The sequence below is a fragment of the Octopus bimaculoides genome, chromosome 8 (assembly GCF_046866305.1).
Source record: "Octopus bimaculoides isolate indiv1 chromosome 8, ASM4686630v1, whole genome shotgun sequence".
Classification (NCBI taxonomy): domain Eukaryota; kingdom Metazoa; phylum Mollusca; class Cephalopoda; order Octopoda; family Octopodidae; genus Octopus; species Octopus bimaculoides.
This window is the reverse complement of record NC_142935.1, coordinates 29,843,108-29,863,535: the sequence shown is the minus strand read 5'-3', so window position 1 is coordinate 29,863,535 and position 20,428 is coordinate 29,843,108. Positions and strand designations below refer to the sequence as shown.

Sequence of the window (20,428 nt, the reverse complement as noted above, 5' to 3'; positions counted from 1 at the left end):
CACATTGTGTTCTTGAGCAAAACACTAAAACACTTCATTTCACATTGCCCCAGTCCTCCTTTCGATCATGGGGCAATTTTGGCCTGCTCACCTGGCCAGTGGGTGGGAGGCATCATTGAAAGACTAAAACAATGCAAAGTGCATTGTGACCAGCGATGTATAACAACATCTGATAGTCTGGTTAGTCACATATATAAATATATAAATATATATATATATATATATATATATATATATATATATATATATATGGAGGAGCGAGGGTGAGAATGGGAAGGAGGAGAGAAGAGAAAGAGAGAGAGATGGGATATATATCATCATCATTTAACATCCATTGTCTATGCTGGCATGGGTTGGACGGTTTGACCAGGGCCGCTAAGCTGAGGGGCTGCCCCAGATTCTAGTTTGATTTGGCATGGTTTCTACAGCTGGACGCCCTTCCTAATGCCAACCACTCCAAGAGTGTAATCGGTGCTTTTACGTGCCACGGGCACGAGTGCCAGTCGTGTGACACGTAAAAGCACCCATTCCACTCTAACTGTCTTGATATTTTGTGTTCTTGTCCCATTCTGTATTATTTATATACATACATACATACATACATACATACATACACACTATGTATGTGCGTATGTATGTGTGTGTGTATATATATATATATATATATATATATATATATATATATATATATATTTACATGCATATATATATTTACATACATATATGCAAATATATAATGACGTGTGTGCGTGTATGTTTGTCAGTAGTATATATGCGTGTGTGTGCGTGTGTGCGCGTGTGTATGATTCCAAGTTCTTCCAAGTATAATTGGTAAAAAGGAAAACAATGTTTGCTTTTGCTATAAATTTCACTACTTTCGTTGTTTTGCTCGTTACACTTGGATAATTGTTATAGTATTCGCTCATGAAAAAAAAAAAAAGACATGAATAATAAATGAAAACCTTTAATGCCAAAGTAGTTCTTCGTTATTATCGATCGCGGAAAAAGTCTGACAAAAATAGCCAAACTCTGGTGACTTCAACAAGTTATGTTGGCGACCAATCGCAGATCAACGGCCCGATGACGTCACTCTCTTCTGCTAACTTTCTTTCACACAAACAAGGTTCCATCATAGCAAAGACGACAAACTTTAAACAAACATCAACAGCACCGACATTAAAAGTTGTGTACGACTAAAAAGAATCAGTAAAAAAAACAGAAATAAGTAGATTTGATATAAGCATTGTCATCTCGACAGATTGTAAATTTAGTTAAACACTCGCAGAAAGTTTGGTGGGGGAAAGGAAAACTACAGTTTGTGGCAGTTGGCAAAGTAGCGAAGGCGCTGGGGAGATGAGCGCTTTGTTCACTGGAAGCTGTCTTGTAGAGGGGTGTAGTAGCAGAGTTCCGTTATGTTAGTGCCAACAACATGGCTAAACGTTCCTACCAACTGCCACAACTGTTGCAGTGGGCGCTGTTAGAAAGTTGATGAATATGGATGGTAACGCGTCAGATCATAGCCTACCATCCAGTGACCATACTGGGGGCACTTGGATCCAGTCCTGGGAAAAGGATATTCATTCAGTTTCAAGATTGAACTTGGGTAAGGAACTTTCTCTTTTTCTCTCTCTCTCTCTCTTTCTATTTTATTTTTCTATGTCTCTCTCTTTTCTTTCTCTTTTTTTTTCACGCCATTTTGCGACGCTTTCCAAATTATTCCATCGAAGTTGACCAAACTTTTTTTTTATTATTTAACCTTCTTTATTTTCTATGTCAATGTCTTGCTATGCTCAGTCTGTAAGCATTTCCACCCCACAAGATTGTCTTCAATTGATGTAACCTCAAGTGAAACTCAGTTGTCAAATGAAAATACCCCATAGCTCACTTTCCAATATTTTCAATAATTCCACAGTCATTCTTTTTTTGTGTGTTTATCATATATATATATATATATATATATATATATATATATATATATATATATATATATATATATATATTGGAGCAGTGGACCTCGAAGTCCATACAACTTTAAACAACAGCGTGTAAATACTGGGTTAAAAAAAAAAACATTTCAGTCGAAAAAGTCAAATGCTGCCCTTCCGTTCTTTAATTTTTCAAATTAAAGTTTGTAATGTTTGATTTTCTAATATTTTCTCATTTACCATTTTCCTTCCTTCTTTTAATGAAAGAAACTATAAAATTAGATATGTAATCACACACACATATGCAGGCAGCAATGATGTTTGGTGGGTCCGGTATTCAATCTTCCTGTTTATGTACATTAAAAAAAATTGTCTTTATTTTATGAGTGTTTGTTGTGTTTAAGAATGTGTATGTTTACACATGAGTAATATATCTGTTTACTTTGTAAATGTGTCCTTTCTATATTATTTTCATAGATGTCTGTTTTGTTTGTTTTGTTTTGTTTATGCATTGAATAAGTCGGCACTACTACAGACACACACACATACATGCATGCATACATACATACATACATACATAATACATGCATACATGCATACATACATACATGCATGCATACATACATACATGCATAGATACGTACGTACATACGTACATACATACATGCATAGATACGTACGTACATACGTACATACATACATACATACATACATACATACATACATGTGTATGTATGTGTTCATGATTGCTGAATTGTGAGTAATAGTATACTTGTTAATGTGTCTTTGTTTTAAAGTGTTTTATACATACATACATACATACATACATACACACACACATATAGATGTGTGTGTGTGTGTGTGTGTGTGTGTATATATATATATATATAGAGAGAGATGATGATGCAGTCTGTGTGCAATATTTATATTATTATTGTTTATATTTCCACGACTGTGTTCTCTTTATGTATCAATATGTCTAAGCTTGATGTGTCTCTGTGTGTGATTCTGTTTATTTGTCATTAAATTGCTTGCCGGAATCGATGCTAAACCAAGTAGTGGTTTGTTATTGTTGTTGCTGTTCTTATAAGCAGGTGATGTGTTGAACCTACTCTCCTTAATTTCCTTGCAAACTCATTGCTTCAGCTGGATTTGTTAAATATGGCATTTCACTGTTGAAGAACCTGTTTTACTTACATCAATTATAATTAAATAACGATTTTTGTAAATATTTTGGCTTCATTTTAGCTGTTTAATGATTATTTTTTATGATTATTTCTCTAATTTACCAATTGGATATATATGTGTGTGTGTGCGTGTTTATGTCAAGTTATAATGAAAATTTTCCATTAAACTAAAGGATTACACAATACTTTTTTTGTAGAGGACATATATATATTATACTTTAACAAGAATAGTGTTGATAGTGACTCCGAAGGTTCCGGCCTACTCGCCTGTCCAATGATGGCTAGCAGGCCGAAACTTCGAAGTTTCTATCACCACATATAAAAGTGTGTGCGTGTGTTTCCTTTGAAACTATGCTTCTCCCCCCACCCCCAATTTGTCTTTAAATTGTTAATTATGCTTTCAACATTTTCAAATTAAGCTACACTTTAAAAAAAAGAATTGAGGTAAAATTTAAGAATTTTTTAACGTGAATTATCGTCTTGGCAAGACGTATATTTCTGGATGGATGGATGGATGGATAGTCAGTGAAACAACCAACTATTTTGACTGAACCATCTGAGAAACAAGTTTGCTTCAGTGTTTGGCCATTAATACTAATTGCTCTGACCTTTCTGTTTGTTGGTTTCACACTCATGTTTTAGTTCATGATCGCGAGTTCCTATTTACTGTGTACGTTTTTGTTGTCTCTGGACAGGATATATTATTTAACTATCTACATTGACTAGTATATATATATATATATATATATATATATATATATACACACACACACATACGCACATTGCAGGCTTTCCTGGGAAAGTTATCTGAAACATGTAGAGGCCTGTCAAGGGAGATATTTATTTATTCTTCATTTGCTTCATGCAGATGTTTGTTTATTTACGAACCACATTAATTGACAGAGTTGATTCACTCAGTTGATCAATGTGGTTCGTTACTGATGAACATTAAAGTAAAACTGCCCCCAACCCACCGAAACTTGGGACTACATTATTTCACGACACATAAATATAACACCTGTTTTCTTGTATAAACATATACGTATGTATATATTAGAAGCTCGGAGGAAGCAGAAGCACTCAGCTCTTAGTGCACTGCGTTTCATAGCAGAAACAGCGGTAAGCTAATGAAGTTCAAAGCATAGTTTCCTGTTCCTTCGTCATTTATTTAATTGTGTGTGTGCGTACGTGCGCACACGCACATAGTTAAACTATATCAATTGACAGAGCATCGATATATATAGGGCAGATACATAAGCTAAAGGAATAAAGATATTCTCTCATTAGTATTAATTATCACGCCTGTCACCGAATACGGAGTTTTCTATTCCACTGTTCTCTATTTGTTGGCTGTAGCACATCTGTTGTCTCCTGACATGTGCAATTTGGTCGAGTTAGTGTGAAACAGTTTCCATTTGTTGAAATCTGAAGACATCACAGTTGAGAGGTGTCAACTGCCTCGAACAGGATATCAGCACCAATCTCTTGTCATTTAATCCAGTTTTCCTGGGATTGTCTGCTTTCTCTGTTGTGAAGGAGAATAAACTGAAACTGTGATTAGGGATTTTTTTTTTTTTTAGTAATTTGAATTCTGTTTTTGCTGCTGTTCTTTCATTATTTTTTTTTCTGTCCCGTGCTACACTGTTGCACATCAGTCCGTCCATAGTCCCTCCCAATATCTCTGTAGTTCTTAACCGGGGTCCATGTTATAGTCCTCAGGCGGGGTTCACATAAGATTTTGTCGTTAAAATTTATCTGCAATAAATTTGTTATATTTCAACTATTCACAGGATATTTTAACAATTTTTTTTTGTACAATCCCGAATGATATTTAATTATAAGAATATATGGTTTTTAAAACATCGAATGGTTTGGAAGGTCTATCCGAATAAAATAGGAATGAAAGGGGCCCATAGGAGAAAAAAAAAAAATGATTGAGAAACACTGCAGTAGTTTAGTTTTTTTTTTTTTTTTTTCTATGGGAAAAAAAATGGTTACGAGTTTCTCCCTCAACCCGTCCCCATTCCCGGAGAACTACTTCAATGGTTACCCACGAACCTTTTGATTCAAAGAGATGGGGATCGATAATGTATTTTGACCGGTATCTTATTTATCGATTAAAGTTGGTTTCAATGATTTAAACTCAAAAGTTCAGTGCTGGAACACCTGAAAGCGTTTTGTTCGACGCACTAACATCTAAACAATTCGCCGCTTCCATTCATTATAATTACTGTCCTTGCTATTTGAAATGTTTGGCTTAAATATATTTCTTAAATGTTTGAAACCTAAATGTTTATATAAGGAGCAGGGGTTTTAAATTGTTTTCCTGTTTTTATTTTTATTTTTTTATTTTTTTATTCTTTACAAACAATACACAATGCTTCAAGCGAACTACAATACTCTCCTTTTTCAATAAAGTTACCGAGGAACTTCTGTGGTCACTCAACCTGCCAGAAACAACAGCTATATTTATTCAATTGACAATATTTTTTTTTTAAGTTAGGACAGATTGGATACCGTACTTTCGGGATGGTCATGACTGAAGGTCCTTTGATTACCAATTTTCAGTTAAAATTCACCTAGTCCAGAACAACTCCCTAAAACCTTCTAGCTGATAGTCATAATTTTTCAAGGCAAAATATCCAACGTTGAGAAGTATTTTAGCTCTTGTTCAGTTCGATATGAAAGAGTTACTTCATTCTAAATAAAATCAACCTTCTTCCAATTTTTTTTTGTTTTCAATTTCTATGTTCCTTCCCACAAGCATGATGTTCACACACGAAAAAGCGAAAAAATAATTTGTTTAAATATATACTTATATTCATTTAGCACTCACACTCGTACACACTCATATGCTCTCTTACACGCTCTCACACACGCACGCACGCACACACACACACACACACACACACACACACACACACACTCTCTCTCTCTCTCTCTCTCTCTCTCTCTCCCACTCACATTTGTTCCTTTTGTTGATATAACTCTAGTCAGATGTATATAGAAAACATGAGTACACATGGAGTATCATTAAATTAATGTGTGGGGGTGTGTTAGTGTATGTGAGGTAATTTTTTTTTTATAAGCCAGCAATAAATGTGGCACACACAAAGCAAATATAAACAAACAGATGCATCTGGTGGAAAACAAAGCAACACATCTCCCGGGTTGCCAGTGTAGTGTGCAGATCTTCATTTCCTCATCTATTTTAAGCCCTATATCTATTTGTAGATCCTGTTCGTCTTACCTGTAATGCTCATACTACAAGCAGCATCATTCAGAGCAGATAACAGCAGAAGATATCAATATGGTTGCATCTGTTTAACAACGTTCTGTATCACTGAAAGACTTATCCAGGAAATTAAAAATTATTTTTCTAGTAAAGCCAGAAAATAATGATTATCTTTTACAGTGAAATTATAAAGCAAATTTAATTACTAAAAAAAATTATTATAATTAACTTACTATTGATTGCTATGATAAGCCACTAGGTCATAAACTTTGAAAGATCAGTACATTTGATTAACTTAACCCAAGTACTTAAGAGGAATGAAAAGCAAATGTAACTCTAGCTGGATTTGAATTTAGAAATGTAGAGACATGCAAGAACTGTATTCAGTGGCATAAAAGATGCATGGGTATATTAGATGCACCCCCCAATTTCAGCATATTCAGGAAAAACAGAAAAAAACGTTTTTAGTATAAATAACCCTTTAGCATTCAGATTGCTCCGTTAAATGTAATGCATATGTATTCACACTGCTTTGAATTAATCATGCATTAGCTTGTAGATTCAAGAATTTGACGATGCGGGTTGCATATTTTTAGAATGTCATTGTGGGGTAGTGTGAGAGGCTGCATCTGGCTATTTTGAACATGAAACAGAATATTTGGGCTGGATATGGCCAGTTTAAATGCTAAAGGGTTAAAGCATGTAATATTTAGATGGAGGCCCAGCTTTTCATGTAGGACCAAGGGTGAACTATTGAGACATATTTTGAGGAGGAAAAAAGTGCATCTTATTTGCCATCAAATGCAGTATATACTGTAAATGATCCAGACTGTTTCTGCCCATGTCATACTGTTTTAAAAACAGATAATATTGCATAAATAAATGTATTGCTAATACTTTGAAAAAAGAAGGCAAATGTCGTCTGCCTAAAGCACTATTATGAAGTGTGTCTGCTGCTTTTAAAATCAAGTGGACTCCATTCTCCTTCAAGTAGATATTAAAATACCTTCTATGATACTTTGGTTTCTTGAAATAGTTTGTTCTCAACACTGTCAACAAAGTTGAATAAATTGTAACTTAACAAAAATAAGAGTGGAAGTTTTAATTGTATAAATAGATGTAAACCAACAGTTTCACTTGTCTATTTTCTGTTTTCTGTAAGGTATTTTTTCCTCCCTTTCATGTTCTCCTACATTTTTCACACTTCATCACACAACTTCCATTTTGTACAAAAGCCATTTGCTCTCATCAAAATTACTAAATGCAAAACCTTTTACCATTATGGTAACAAATTTTGTTGTATGACATGGAGAGAATAATTTAGATGTATACATTATTTACATTTGACGGATATTTGTCCTCATCTTGTTTGTTTTTAACACAACGTTTCGGCTGATATACCCTCCAGCCTTCTTCAGGTGTCTTGGGGAAATTTCGAACTCTGTTGCAGACATTCAGACCAAGTCTCTGAGCTGTGAATAACTTTTTCTCATCAAGCTAAAAAGGGTCATAGCTGTGGTCTCTCCTCTTTAGATTAACTCCCTGGGTAATCATATTTTGAATCTTGTAATTTCATCTTCAACAAGACAGATGAAAGAAGACATGGGATGACGTACTGAAGGATGACCTGGATGTTGAACCTCTCAGACATGATGACAAACGACTAAGATACCTGGTACCATGCTGTACTTGTGAAGACCCATCCTTCTCGGTAGAAGTGTTATGGCCACTACCCCTGGCAAAGAGGATTAGCCTGCAAGAGTCGTGTGCCAGTGCCACATAAAAAAGCACTTGTGCCAGTACCAGGTAAAAGAGCTTATGTGGTGTCACATAAAGAACACACAGCACACACTGTAATCTGATTAGCATTAGAAAGGGCATCTAGCCATAAAAACCCAGAACTTGGTGCAGCTCTCCAGCTTGCTAGCTCTGATCAACCCATCCAACCCATGCCAGCATGGAAAGCAGATGTTAAAGGATGGTGAAGAAGCAGTGCCACCTTTTTTTATATCACTAAGATTCAGTGTGCCTTACAGTATTATTGGGCAATAAATTCAAGTGAATTCTCTTTTATCTGATATTCAATATCTTTTACACTCTACCGGCTGACCTATTCTATTACAATTCCTCCCTCACTAAAAATATCATCCCCTGCTTCTACATCAATATGTTTACTTCAAATATGTTTGACATGTTTCTCTAATGTTTGTATAACACTTTTTTTTCTTTCTCTCAAACTTGCCTGTTCAGTACAAAGATAGATTTACTGGAAATATGGATGGTTTGCAAATCTTTCTAAAAAGGTGCATATGCTATTGCATATATCAAGATTCTGTATGTCATTCTCTCCTTAAAAGAATGTGCTTGTATATCAATACATGAACAAGGAATCCAGATGTCTTGTAGATCTCTCACTATTCAACCCTTTCTTTTTCTTTTATTTTTAATCTTATTCTGCTGTAATCATATCAGGTTTTTCTACCACAGACTGCTCTCTACTGATGCATATATCTTATATACCATTGCACCTCACCATACACACACAAACTTGCATTTATTCATCATCAATTCTAAATCACATGTTTAAGTTACTTCATTACCTCGATTAGAATATAGATAACTTTTATTTCCAAGATTCTAAAACAAAATGTTTTTCACTATTATCGTTAGTATAAAAGTTTTATCACAGAAATTTTTTGAATTTTTTTTTTTTTTGTATTGATTTATACAAAGATTTGGTGAAACAAGATTTGTTAGGGTTGAAGTGCAAATAGTTTTTCTTTTCATGTAAAAACATATATTATTTGTTTCTAATTTCTGTTGTGAAGATAGATATGTAGCCTAGTGATAAGGGTACTGCACTCATGATTGCAAGATCATGGTTTTGATTCTTGGACCAGGAACTTCATTGTGTTCTTGAGCAAAACACTTCTTTTCACATTGTTCCAGCTGTAAATGAGTAAACCGTACAATGGGTTGGCATCCTGTTCAGAGAGAATGTTGCAATATTGATCCCTTATATGTTATAGAAACCAAGAAACTGGCCCTATGAGTCCTAAGACCCAAGACAGTACATACTAATCTCTTTTCATATCTAAATCTTTCATAATGAAAAATGGTTTCATAGTTTCAGTGTGTAGCATTAGGAGTCACTCCTTTCTTCCTCAGTTATTTTCAAACATTGAAATGATTTTTTTTCCCTCACACTCAAAAACTAGAACAAAATAATTTACAAATTTCTTCTATAGGAATATAAAAAAAAATCAAAGTACATTTTGAAGACTAAGGAGAAAATCAGTTGACTTATAATAGGTGAGTAGTCAATAGGTCATTAGGTAGTGGGTAGATTAAAATATGATTTTAAATAGAGAATCAAAACGTTAATTATGAAAAGGATAGGTGACAATACACACCCCTGCCAAGGTCCAACATCCATGTTGAAAGGTTCTAAGTACCATGTACTCAAATGTAAATATCTAGGCCTTTGTATACGGACTTCACAGTAACCAGAAGCTGCACATTAATTTCAAACTTCTGCAAAACAGACATGTGATTAGAATATTGCAGGAAAGAATCACAAGACAGATTCTTCAAGCCGAGCCAATCGGCAGGAGACTTAGAGGTAGACCATGAACAAGGTGTTTGGACAATATCCATAGTCTTGGTTGGTTGCACTTGGAAATCCAATAGGAAAGTGTAATAATGGTTACTCATCATAGGATCTTATAGAAGAAATGCTTGAGGTCTCTACCCCCACCACCCTCCTGGGAAAATTGGGTTGAGAAAATGGATGGATGGAATCACGACAGGTTCTTACCCTCTTAATCTTGGTGTTCACCTCAGGGAAGTGACAGAACTGTTTAGCTTCTCAATCAGGATCACTATATGCAATTCATGGGATGCTCTCCATCAGACATCATCATAGCAGGAGCTGTCAGTAGAAACAGGTTAGACTGGAGCTTATAATACGCTAGTTCCAGTTTGACGACTATAACAAAAACAATCATTAAATGAATATACAGAACATTTTCCTTTCTGTATGTCAGATTGTGTGTGACAAGGGAGATATTTCTAAATTTCACCATGTTTGTAGTTAATTAATTTCTCTATTAATGTAGCTAAAATAGACTATTATTACTTTGTAATAATGTAGTTCTTCTGTCTTTTCCTTGTTTTAGTCATTGGACTGCAGCCATGCTGAAGTAATGCTTTGAAAAGATTTAGTTGAACAAGCCATCCCACTTCTCCAGTCTTTAAATTTCAAGTCTGGCACTTATTTTATTGGTCTCTTTTACCAAGCTGCTAAGTTACAGGGATGTAACCACACCAACACTGGTTGTCAAGCAGAGGTGGAGGGTTACAAATAAAGACAAAGAAATGTATGCATGCACATGTGCGTGCACACACAGGCACACATACACATACATACACACATACACACACACACACATACACACACACACGCAATGGGCTTCCACACAGTTTCCACGTGCCAAATTCATTCACAGGTCAATGGTTGGCCTGGAGCCCTAGTAGAAGATGCTGCACAGTGGAACTGAACCTGGCACCACGTGGCTGCAAAACAAACTCCTCAACCACACCACCATGCCTATGCTTCCTCCTCCATAATATATTTCATCTTATTTCAACTTTGTCATGTCACACCATTCATTTGCAGACACTCGTACATGGTTACGTTTAATTCTGGGTGTCTCAATTATTGATAAGGACTGCAGGGTTCTTAAGAGACTGACCTGAGTCTAACTGCTCAATTTCATTGACTGAAATTGTCCTGCTCCAGTGCTACAACCCAAAGGTTATAGGATGTGAATAAAGTTAACAACATTGTTTATAAAATACGCTAACAGTAATTAATTGTGTCTCATGTAGAAAACATCTCTGAATTATTCATGTAATCTAATGCAACATATATAATGAAGGTTGTGCTTTGCTGATGAGTTCAAAATAATGTTGAAACATGTCTGAAAAACAAATGAAAATAATATTAGACAATGACTAATATTGTTTTTATGCCACTGCATAATCAATTATTTTTAGTTATTTTTTGTTAGCTTCAGAATCCACTACTATCGACTAACAAATTTGTCACCAATAAGATAAGTATCATCATGCTACTTCTTTTCAAAGAACCTAATTTCAGTTAAGTAGATGCTAAACTGAGAAGAGTTTGGCACTCTGACGTATAGTGATGGGATTATAAAGTCATTGTTATGATTCTCATAAGGCCTTACACTCTCAGACTTCAAGTATGAACTGAAGCTTCTCTTCATCCAATTATAACTATTAAACAGATTTTTATATCAGTTCAAATATGTGAAAGGACATAATTGATCTGTATTTTTCACTACAGTTTGCCATGGAGAGAAAATATTGTTTTTAGCAAAAGGTGTAAAACTCCAAAGTCATTTCAGACTATGGACTAGTATAGTGGTTCCCAAAGTGGGCAGAACTGCACCCTTGGGGGTGGTAGAAAGATCTGGGGCAGAGGGTGTTGAAGAAAAGTGGGGCAATAATGTGGTGGCCAAAAGGTGACAATGGATTTGAAAAAAAATCCCAAATAATGGGTTAATTAGGTTAAGTTTTATTTGTGAAATACAGTTGTTTTGAATTTGCTGTGGTTGTGGTAGGTGTAGTCGTGGGGTACTAGGAATGTGACTTGGGTGTCAAGGGGGCAGCAGTCTAAAAAAGTTTTGGAATCACTGCACTTGTATATGCATTCTGAGCTCTTTATGCTCTCATCAATATTAGATACCAAGTAGGATAACTCTGAAATGAGTGAAAGCCTTTTCTTCCTTATAAGAAATTAGTAGAAATTATGTACTAACTGTGTGCTGCAACTGGAAGGCCAGATCACAATTCATGGTTGGCATGTGGAACAGTGTTCTGAAATAAAACTTTTAAAACAGTTCAAATATGTTTGGGACATATGAGGAGGTGCTGAAAAGTTCTTGGCTTTGGGTAAAAGAAAATACAGGAGGATCAATTAATTATGATTATATCCAACATATTCCTCTCTCAGATTCACACACTTATTGCAGTGGTCCTTCAGTTTTTTTTTTAAGCCCTGTAAAAGAACTCAGAAGGTTGGGCCTCCAAGCAGGCCTTTCACGATACCTTTAAAGCCAGGAACTTTTCAGCACTCCCTCATATTTTATTTGGTTTATAAAAAGGCCATTTTCACTGCAGTTTGCCACAGAGAAAAATTCTCTCTTTAAGCATCAGACTCATTTCAGAGTGCCTCTTATCGACTAATATATTCATTTCAAGTTCTTTATTATGCTCTCACCAGTATTAGATACTAAGTGGTCTTTACTGTTAAATTAATTTGTTAATTTCTGTTTTGTTATATCAAGAATGGTTCACCTTTATGGCAAACAGGAACTAAATAGTACTCTGACATCATATTTAAACTGGTAAACAGAGTAGTAATCTTGCTACACACTATAAATATTTTATCAACAGCATTGGGTTGATTTCTTTTAACTTTATGTCGCTAAGCTTAATTTGTTTCTCGCCCAAATCATTAGTTGAGGAAATATGCTTGTCTTTAGCATATTAAGTTTCATTACAAAATTTATATAATTTTGCTCTGGATACTTACTACATATTCTTTCCAGTTAAAGATAAAAATATTTTCAGTCAACAAATAGCTTACAATACCATTTAAAAAAATTCTTTTTGCCGTTTATATAATTATTTTGTAAAGTAAACTGTTTAAATAAACGATTAACTGAAAGAATGTTCTTTGTCAGTTTAGCTATATGCTCCTCCTTCGGGATTTGAACTCTGTTAGCCTAGAATAAGCATTGTGATTCATTGGTCGCGTATTATGTTTTAACATTTCAGAATTCCAAAGTTAAAGTCATGTTATGGTTGATTTTCTTTTTATTTACTTACTTTTTTTGTTATGTTCCATTCTGTTTTCCTGTAGTTGATAAAAGTACTGGAAATTATGTATGTCTGGGATAAGCTGTTAAATTCATGAAACACAGCAGTAAGTGAAAACAGCATCCCGCCTGAGTTTGGGATTATCTAGTTGAAGAATATTTATCTGTATAGGCTTGGCTTAGCTTAGCTGTGTGGTTAAGCAGCTCGCTTTGCAACTATATAGTTTCAGGTTCAATTCCACTGCATAATATCATGGGCAAATGTCTTCTCCTTATAGGCCCAGGTTGACTGATACCATGTGAGTGAATTTGGTAAAAGCCCCATGTATATGTCTATGTGTTTGTGTCTTCATGCCTATGTTTGTCCCCTACCACTTGACAACAAGTGTTGGTTTGTTAACATCCTTGTAATTTAGCCATTCTACAAAGGAGACCAGTAGAATAAGTACTAGACTTAAAAAGTAAGTACTGGGGTTGATTTGTTCAACTAAAACCTTTCAAGACAGCGCCCCAGCATGGTCGTATTCCAATGACTGAAACAAGTGTAAGATGAAAGATAGCAAATATCACTTCATAACCACAAGACCCTGGGTTCAATCTTATTGCATGGCATCTTGGGCAGATGTCATTTTCTATAGTCTCCTTCTCTCATATTCACCTTGTATCTTGAGGATATGCCTTCACTAAACCTTTCTCCTCGCTCTCTCTATCTGTCTGTCTCTCTCCCCACCCTTCCTCCAGCTGGTAAAAATTGTGTATTCACCACTTCAGCAAGACACATCTTCTTGTCCTTCTATCATAGTTTGACATCCATCAGTCGAGTGATCTCATCTTGTGGAGTACATGGTGACCTCACTGGTGCTGGTGGTGCCATGTAAAAAGCATTCAGTACACACTGTAAAGTGGTGGGCATTAGAAAAGGCATCCAGTGGTTGAAACTATGCCAAAGCAGATGTTAGAAGTTGACCGTCTTCTGGTTCAATGGATCCTATCAAACCATCCAACTTACGGAAAAACAAATATCAAATGATGACAACAATAATGATGGTGAGTGAAATTGGATAAATGGAGACAATATGGAATCCTGTTGGATGGATTCAAAAAGTACAACACCATTTATTTTTCTCTCTCTCACTCTAACTCTCTTTCTCTTTCTCTTTCTCTCTCTCTCTCCTCTCCTTCCCTGTCCTATTGGTAGTCAAGTAGCCCCACCATAGTAAGATAACTGTCTCTGTCCCTCTTTTATACACTAACCTCTGACCTGGCTCACAACCATTTCTTTCTCTCACCTGAGATGGCTTTGTCTTGCAAGCTACTTGGTGACCCCGCTGGTGCCACATAAAAAAACACTCAGTACACAAATGTAAAGTGGTTGGCATTAGGAAGGGCATCCAGCCGTAGAAACCAAGCCAAAACAGACAAATGGAGCTTGGTGTATCTCTCCGGCTTGCCAGCTTCTTTTTGAACCATCTAACCCATACCAGCATGGAAAATGGACGTTAAATGATGATGATGATGACACATGCACTGCATTACATTGATTCTGCCTGAGAATTACATTAAAAGCACAAATGTCTGTGGAATACTCAGCCAGTTACACACTGGAACATATTCAGGAGCAGATAATTCAGTTGATGAAATAAGTGAATCCTCAATGCTGAATGACCAAGGTCCACCACTTGTCCAGTCAGCAGTTTTAGCAAATTACTCTATCTTTACTTGGTATTCCTTTATCTTTACTCTTTATTCATTTTTAACTCTCAAGCATCATTCATATATGTGATTTATCTTTTATCTGCTGCCTGTTGCTTGTCTCAGTCATTGGACTGCAGCCATGCTGGGACACCATTTTTCAGTCTAGTACTTACTCTGTTGGTCTCTTATGTGGAACTGCTAAATTACAAGGATGTAAACAAACCAGCATCGGTTGTCAAGTGGTGGCAGGGCACAAATACAGTCACAGAGACACATATAGACACACACACACACACACACACACATGCACAATGGGATTATACACAGTTTTCATCTACCAAATTTACTCACATGGCATTAGTTGTCCCAGGGCTATAGTAGAAGATGCTCTGTAGTGGGTCTGAACCTGAAACACATAGTTTTCAAAGCAAGCTTCTTAACCACACAGCCATGCTTGTGCACATCACAGCTTTATCATATCAGCTAAATTGCTGTTATTAATTATATATATATATATATATATATATATATATATATATATATATATATATATATATAATTTCTCAGTTATAAATAATATATTTAGATAAATTATATGTCTAGACAAATAACCATTGTGTATCCTTTCAAAATATTACTGGTGTTTGTTTCTTGTTGGTATGTGGATTCTTTAAATTACTCTCAATTTTGAATAGTGGGAGTTTGTTTGGTTGGTGATATTGTAGTAATTATCTTGAGGCTGAAATATCCGTCTGTCCACCCATCCCTCTGTCTGTCCATCCTTCCCTCTGTCTGTCCATTCATCCCTCTATCTCTCCATCCATCCTTCTGTCTGTCCATCCATCCCTCTGTCTGTCCATCCACCCCCCTGTCTGTCCATCCATCCTTCTGTCTGTCCATCCTTCCCTCTGTCTGTCCATCCATCCCTCTGTCCATCCATCCAATCATCCTTCTATCTATCTATCTATCTATCTATCTATCTATCTATCTATCTATTTATCTGTCTGTCTGTCTGTCTAAACAATCAATCAATTGGTCAATCATGATCAAAGGCCCTTGATATTTGTGTATTTTATTTTAATATCAAAAGTGTCTGCTGGCTGAAATAATTGTTGATTAGTTCATTAGAACAGAATACAGTTAAATAATTAACGTTAGTGTTTATATCTTCTATCTTTCACTTGTTTCAGTCGTTCGACTGTGACCATGCTGGGGCACCACTTTGAAGAATTTTAGTCAAATGAATCAACCCCATTGCTTATTTTTTAAAGCATCGTACTTATTCTACTGATCTCCTTTGCCGAACTGCTACATTATGGGATGTAAACACACCAACATCAGTTGTCAAGCATTGGTTGGGGATAAACACAAAGACACACATTCACACACATATATGTCTTCTTTCAGTTTCTGTCTACCAAATCCACTCACAAGGCTTTGGTTGGCCTGAGGTAATCAATTTAAATGCAAGGTTGTGATATGAACAATAACAAATGTATTTACTGCCAAACTGGATTGAAAGTGTTGGATTCTTTATCACTAATAATGATTGGTTCTGATTATGGTAGAGGGCCAGCAATTTTGAAGGGAGTGGGGTTAGATGATTGAATCTATTCCAGTACTTATTTTCTTGCCAAGGTCTACGACTCATAAGCTTACTCAGTTTCCATGGCAAATAAGTGACCAAAATCACAGAATTCCCCTGAACAGGATGTCAATCTGTTGCAGGGTTCAAGGCCAGCATTTTTTTGATGGGAGGGGCCTAGTTGATTATATTGACCCCTCGTACTTGACAGATGATTTATTTATCTGCCCTGAAGGGATGGAAAGCAAATTTGACTTGGTAGGATTTGAATTCAAAATGTAAAGAACCACAAGAAATGCCATTATGCATTTTGTCCAATGTGCTAATGATTTGCCAGTTTGCTGCCTTGTCCTAGTTCTTGACTAATACTTGTTGTCCCTAGAAGGATGAAAGACAAAGTAGACCTCAGTGGTATTGGAACTCAGAAGTCAGAAGAAACATTGGTTTCAAATTTTGGCACACGGCAAACAATTTTAAGGGAGTTGGTAAATCAATTACATCGACCCTAGTGTTCAACTGGTATTTATTTTATTGACCCTGAAAGGGTGAAGGGCAAAGTTGACCTCAGTGGAATTTTGAGCTCAGAACATATAAACAGATGAAATGCTGCTAAGCATTTTGCCCAGCATGCTAATAATAATTCTGCTAGCTTAGAGTCAAAAGAAATATTGTATGGTATTTTGCCTGATTCTCTCAGTGAGAATTCTTCCAGTCTGATATTTGTCAAGAAGAATCACTTTCAAATCAAAATTTTCAGTCTATGTTGATCAGTCTGATAAAATATAACTATAGAATATAATAGGTGCAATCATGGCTATGTGATTGAGAAGTTCGCTTCCCAGCCACATGGTTTCATGTTCAGTCCTACTGTGTGACATCTTGGGCAAGTACCTTCTATTATAACTCTAGAACAACCAAAGCCTTGTGAGTGGAATTGGTATGTGGAAGCTGAAAGAAGCCTGTTATACACACACACACACACACACACACACACACACACACACATCAGGGGTGGACTGAGAGTATTAAGGGCCCTCAGGTATAACTGTTTACCAGGCCCCTTAGCATTGATATCAGTAGAGTTAACATGTAGAGTGTGGGTCCCTCAGGGCTCTGGGCCCTTGAGCAGTACCCAATTGACTGATGGCTCAGTTCGCCTCTGATATATATATATATATATATATATATATATATATACCGGAGTAAGCACATGAAATGTGCAACAAGGTGGAAAAAAGAGTACTCAAATACCAGAGGTAGAGTAATATGCTTTATTTAAAAGCAGCAGAAATATAACAAAAAAACCGTTACTCTGAGTTTCACGTTCCCGTTCATCGGACAGTTTTGTTAGACAAAACTGTCCGATGAACGGGAACGTGAAACTCAGAGTAACGGTTTTTTTGTTATATTTCTGCTGCTTTTAAATAAAGTATATATATATATATATATGTGTGTGTGTGTGTGTGTGTGTGTGTGTCCTTAGCTTGATACCATACAAGCAGTGTCATTTATTTCCGATATTCTGTGAAATTATGTCTAACCATGGGGAAATACATCCTTGTTTGTAAAGAGGTGAGGGTTGGCATCTGGCCATAGAAAATATGCCTCAATAAACTTCATCTGACCCATGCAACCATGGAAAAGTGGATGTTAAAACACTGATGTTAATAACTACAAGAATTTGTATGTTCCAGTGTATACATTGCTTTGTGAAACTGATGTCTTACTTTCATTCATGAAAGGTATAACAAAGTTCTATGGGAGGTTTTTAAAAATGCTGGCTTTCATTATGGTGTTCCAAATAGATAAGAAGCATTATCCAAATTCACATCTTTGAAACCGTACATAGATACAATTTTAATTGCTATAATATCTATCTTTTTTGCATTTGTAATGTGTGCAAAAATGAAAAATTAAAAGAGAAAAAAAAAGAAAAGAAAAGACAGACAGAATGCTTTGGTTGAAAACTCACCTAATTATCCAGTAATGAACCTAGCTGTTATTTGTTTAGAACAGTAAATTACTTTCTTGTGCAAGTAATCAGAAACCACACAGTAGTTATTGTTTGGAAAGAAATCATCAGGAAAAAAAAAAGGTACTTTTAGAAAGTGAATAGGAATGACACTGCATAATCAAGACATATCAATTGAGTTACTAAATACAAATATGTAAAGTGGGGGTTGTAGTTATCATCATCATCATTTTATGTCCATCTTCCATGCTGGCATGGGTTGGACAGTTTGGTAGGAGCTAGCCAGCTGGAGAGCTGCACCAGGCTCCATTTGTCTGTTTTGATATAGTTTCTATAGCTGGGTGCCCTTCCTGATGCTATACAGTGTACTGGGTGCCTTTTTATGTGGCACTGGCATGGGCACCTTCACGAGGCACCTGCAGAAGTGCTTTTTATGTGACATTTACCCAAGTGCATTTTGCATGACATTGGTACCAGGGCCTTTTATACAACACCAGCTCAGGTGCTTTTTATGTGACACTGGCACAAGTGCCTTGTATGTGGCACCAGCACAAGTGCTTTTGTACGTGACAGTGACATGAGTGCCTCTTACGTGACACCAGCACGATTGCCTTGAGTGCTTTTTACTCAATGCCAGTTGTAGTTAGATAGAAATGAATGTAGTTCATTTAGTTAGGATTATGGATCAGATTTCAGTGGCTTTTGTTTTGTTTTTTTATAATTGAACAATAACAGAATATTACATTGAGCTGCGATAATAGGCAGACTCATATATCCTTCTGTTGCTTAGGGCCCCAACAACAATAGTACTTATTAAAGCGGTAATTTATGTAAGAAATTGTAAACTGGATGTAGGAGAATTGGTAACTTAATTAAAGATTCTGCAACTGATAATGGTGAAAATATTGGTTTCTCAGTAACTGTTAGGATAACAGAATATTTTCTTACTGTAGTACAAATATAAAAATGAGATGCATAACAATTAGATAATCAATCTAACACTATGGTCAAAATTCATAAACACTAACAATGCAGTTATTTTCATTTATCATGAGTGTTTGGTTCCAAAAGAACAACACCATGTTAAACAAATGAGTGATAAATGAATAAATGAATGTATGCAAAAACATTGGTTTCATTCTGAAATCCCAAGTTATTCCCCAACTTTTTCAAACAACATTTCCAAGGACTAATAATGTCAGATACTCAATGCTTGTGTTTTATTATGCGCTTACTAGCTGCAGGACTCATCCAGTGGAAAGTCCCCCTTAAACATTGAATATTTCAAACCAGATGAAATGAATTGCTCTGCTAGTGAATGAGAATAATGGACACTGACATGTTGTCGCCACCTCCATGGAGCAATTCGTTTTTGCCTGGTGTGAGGTGTTGACTGTTTTTTAACACTTGGTACCTTCGAGGGACTTAGAACTTAGAACATCCTCCTGAAAAACTGGGTTTGAACCCCACCTAAGCAAATTTAATTCCTGCACTTACGTATCCTGGATCTGTGATGAATGAATCAGTGATAAAAGAGGATAGATGTACCAAAGTTATTTCCTTTCATTAAAAAAATTTTTTTTTTATTTGGGCTAGACTCATTATATCATGTGTGAGAGGAAGACTTCCTAACATTCAGTCCAACACTCTTAGTCTGTGCAGATGTACTGCTGTGCTGCCATAGCATCGTGAAGAATTATGGTGTCTACATTGAAAAACAGTCTTCAGAACTCCAGTTTGTTATAACAATTGGTTTGAAATATTTGGAACTGAGCTGTTTTAAATTGTCTCTTTCTGCCATTCTGTGTGTGGCTGGCACTTTAGAAGAAGAATATCCAGATGTCAGTGCTTTACTCCAGTTACTCATAATTATTACCACACACTCTATCTATACGGCTGTTATGATGACAAATGTAACCCA

The 20,428-nt window shown here is 35.8% G+C and overlaps 1 protein-coding gene across 2 annotated transcripts in view; it reads left to right on the top strand.

The window, feature by feature from the left end:
- LOC106871354 (uncharacterized) overlaps positions 1-20,428 on the top strand; it is a 210,490-nt gene that overhangs the window by 57,762 nt on the left and 132,300 nt on the right. Inside the window, exon 1 of one of the 2 annotated variants that reach the window (XM_014917762.3) lies at positions 1,071-1,603. The exons of the other annotated variant lie outside the window; for it this stretch is intronic. Coding sequence (XP_014773248.1) covers positions 1,489-1,603 — 115 coding nt within the window. The 5' untranslated portion in view covers positions 1,071-1,488. Of the gene's footprint in view, positions 1-1,070; positions 1,604-20,428 lie in introns of those variants that run through there. 2 annotated transcript variants of the gene reach the window in all.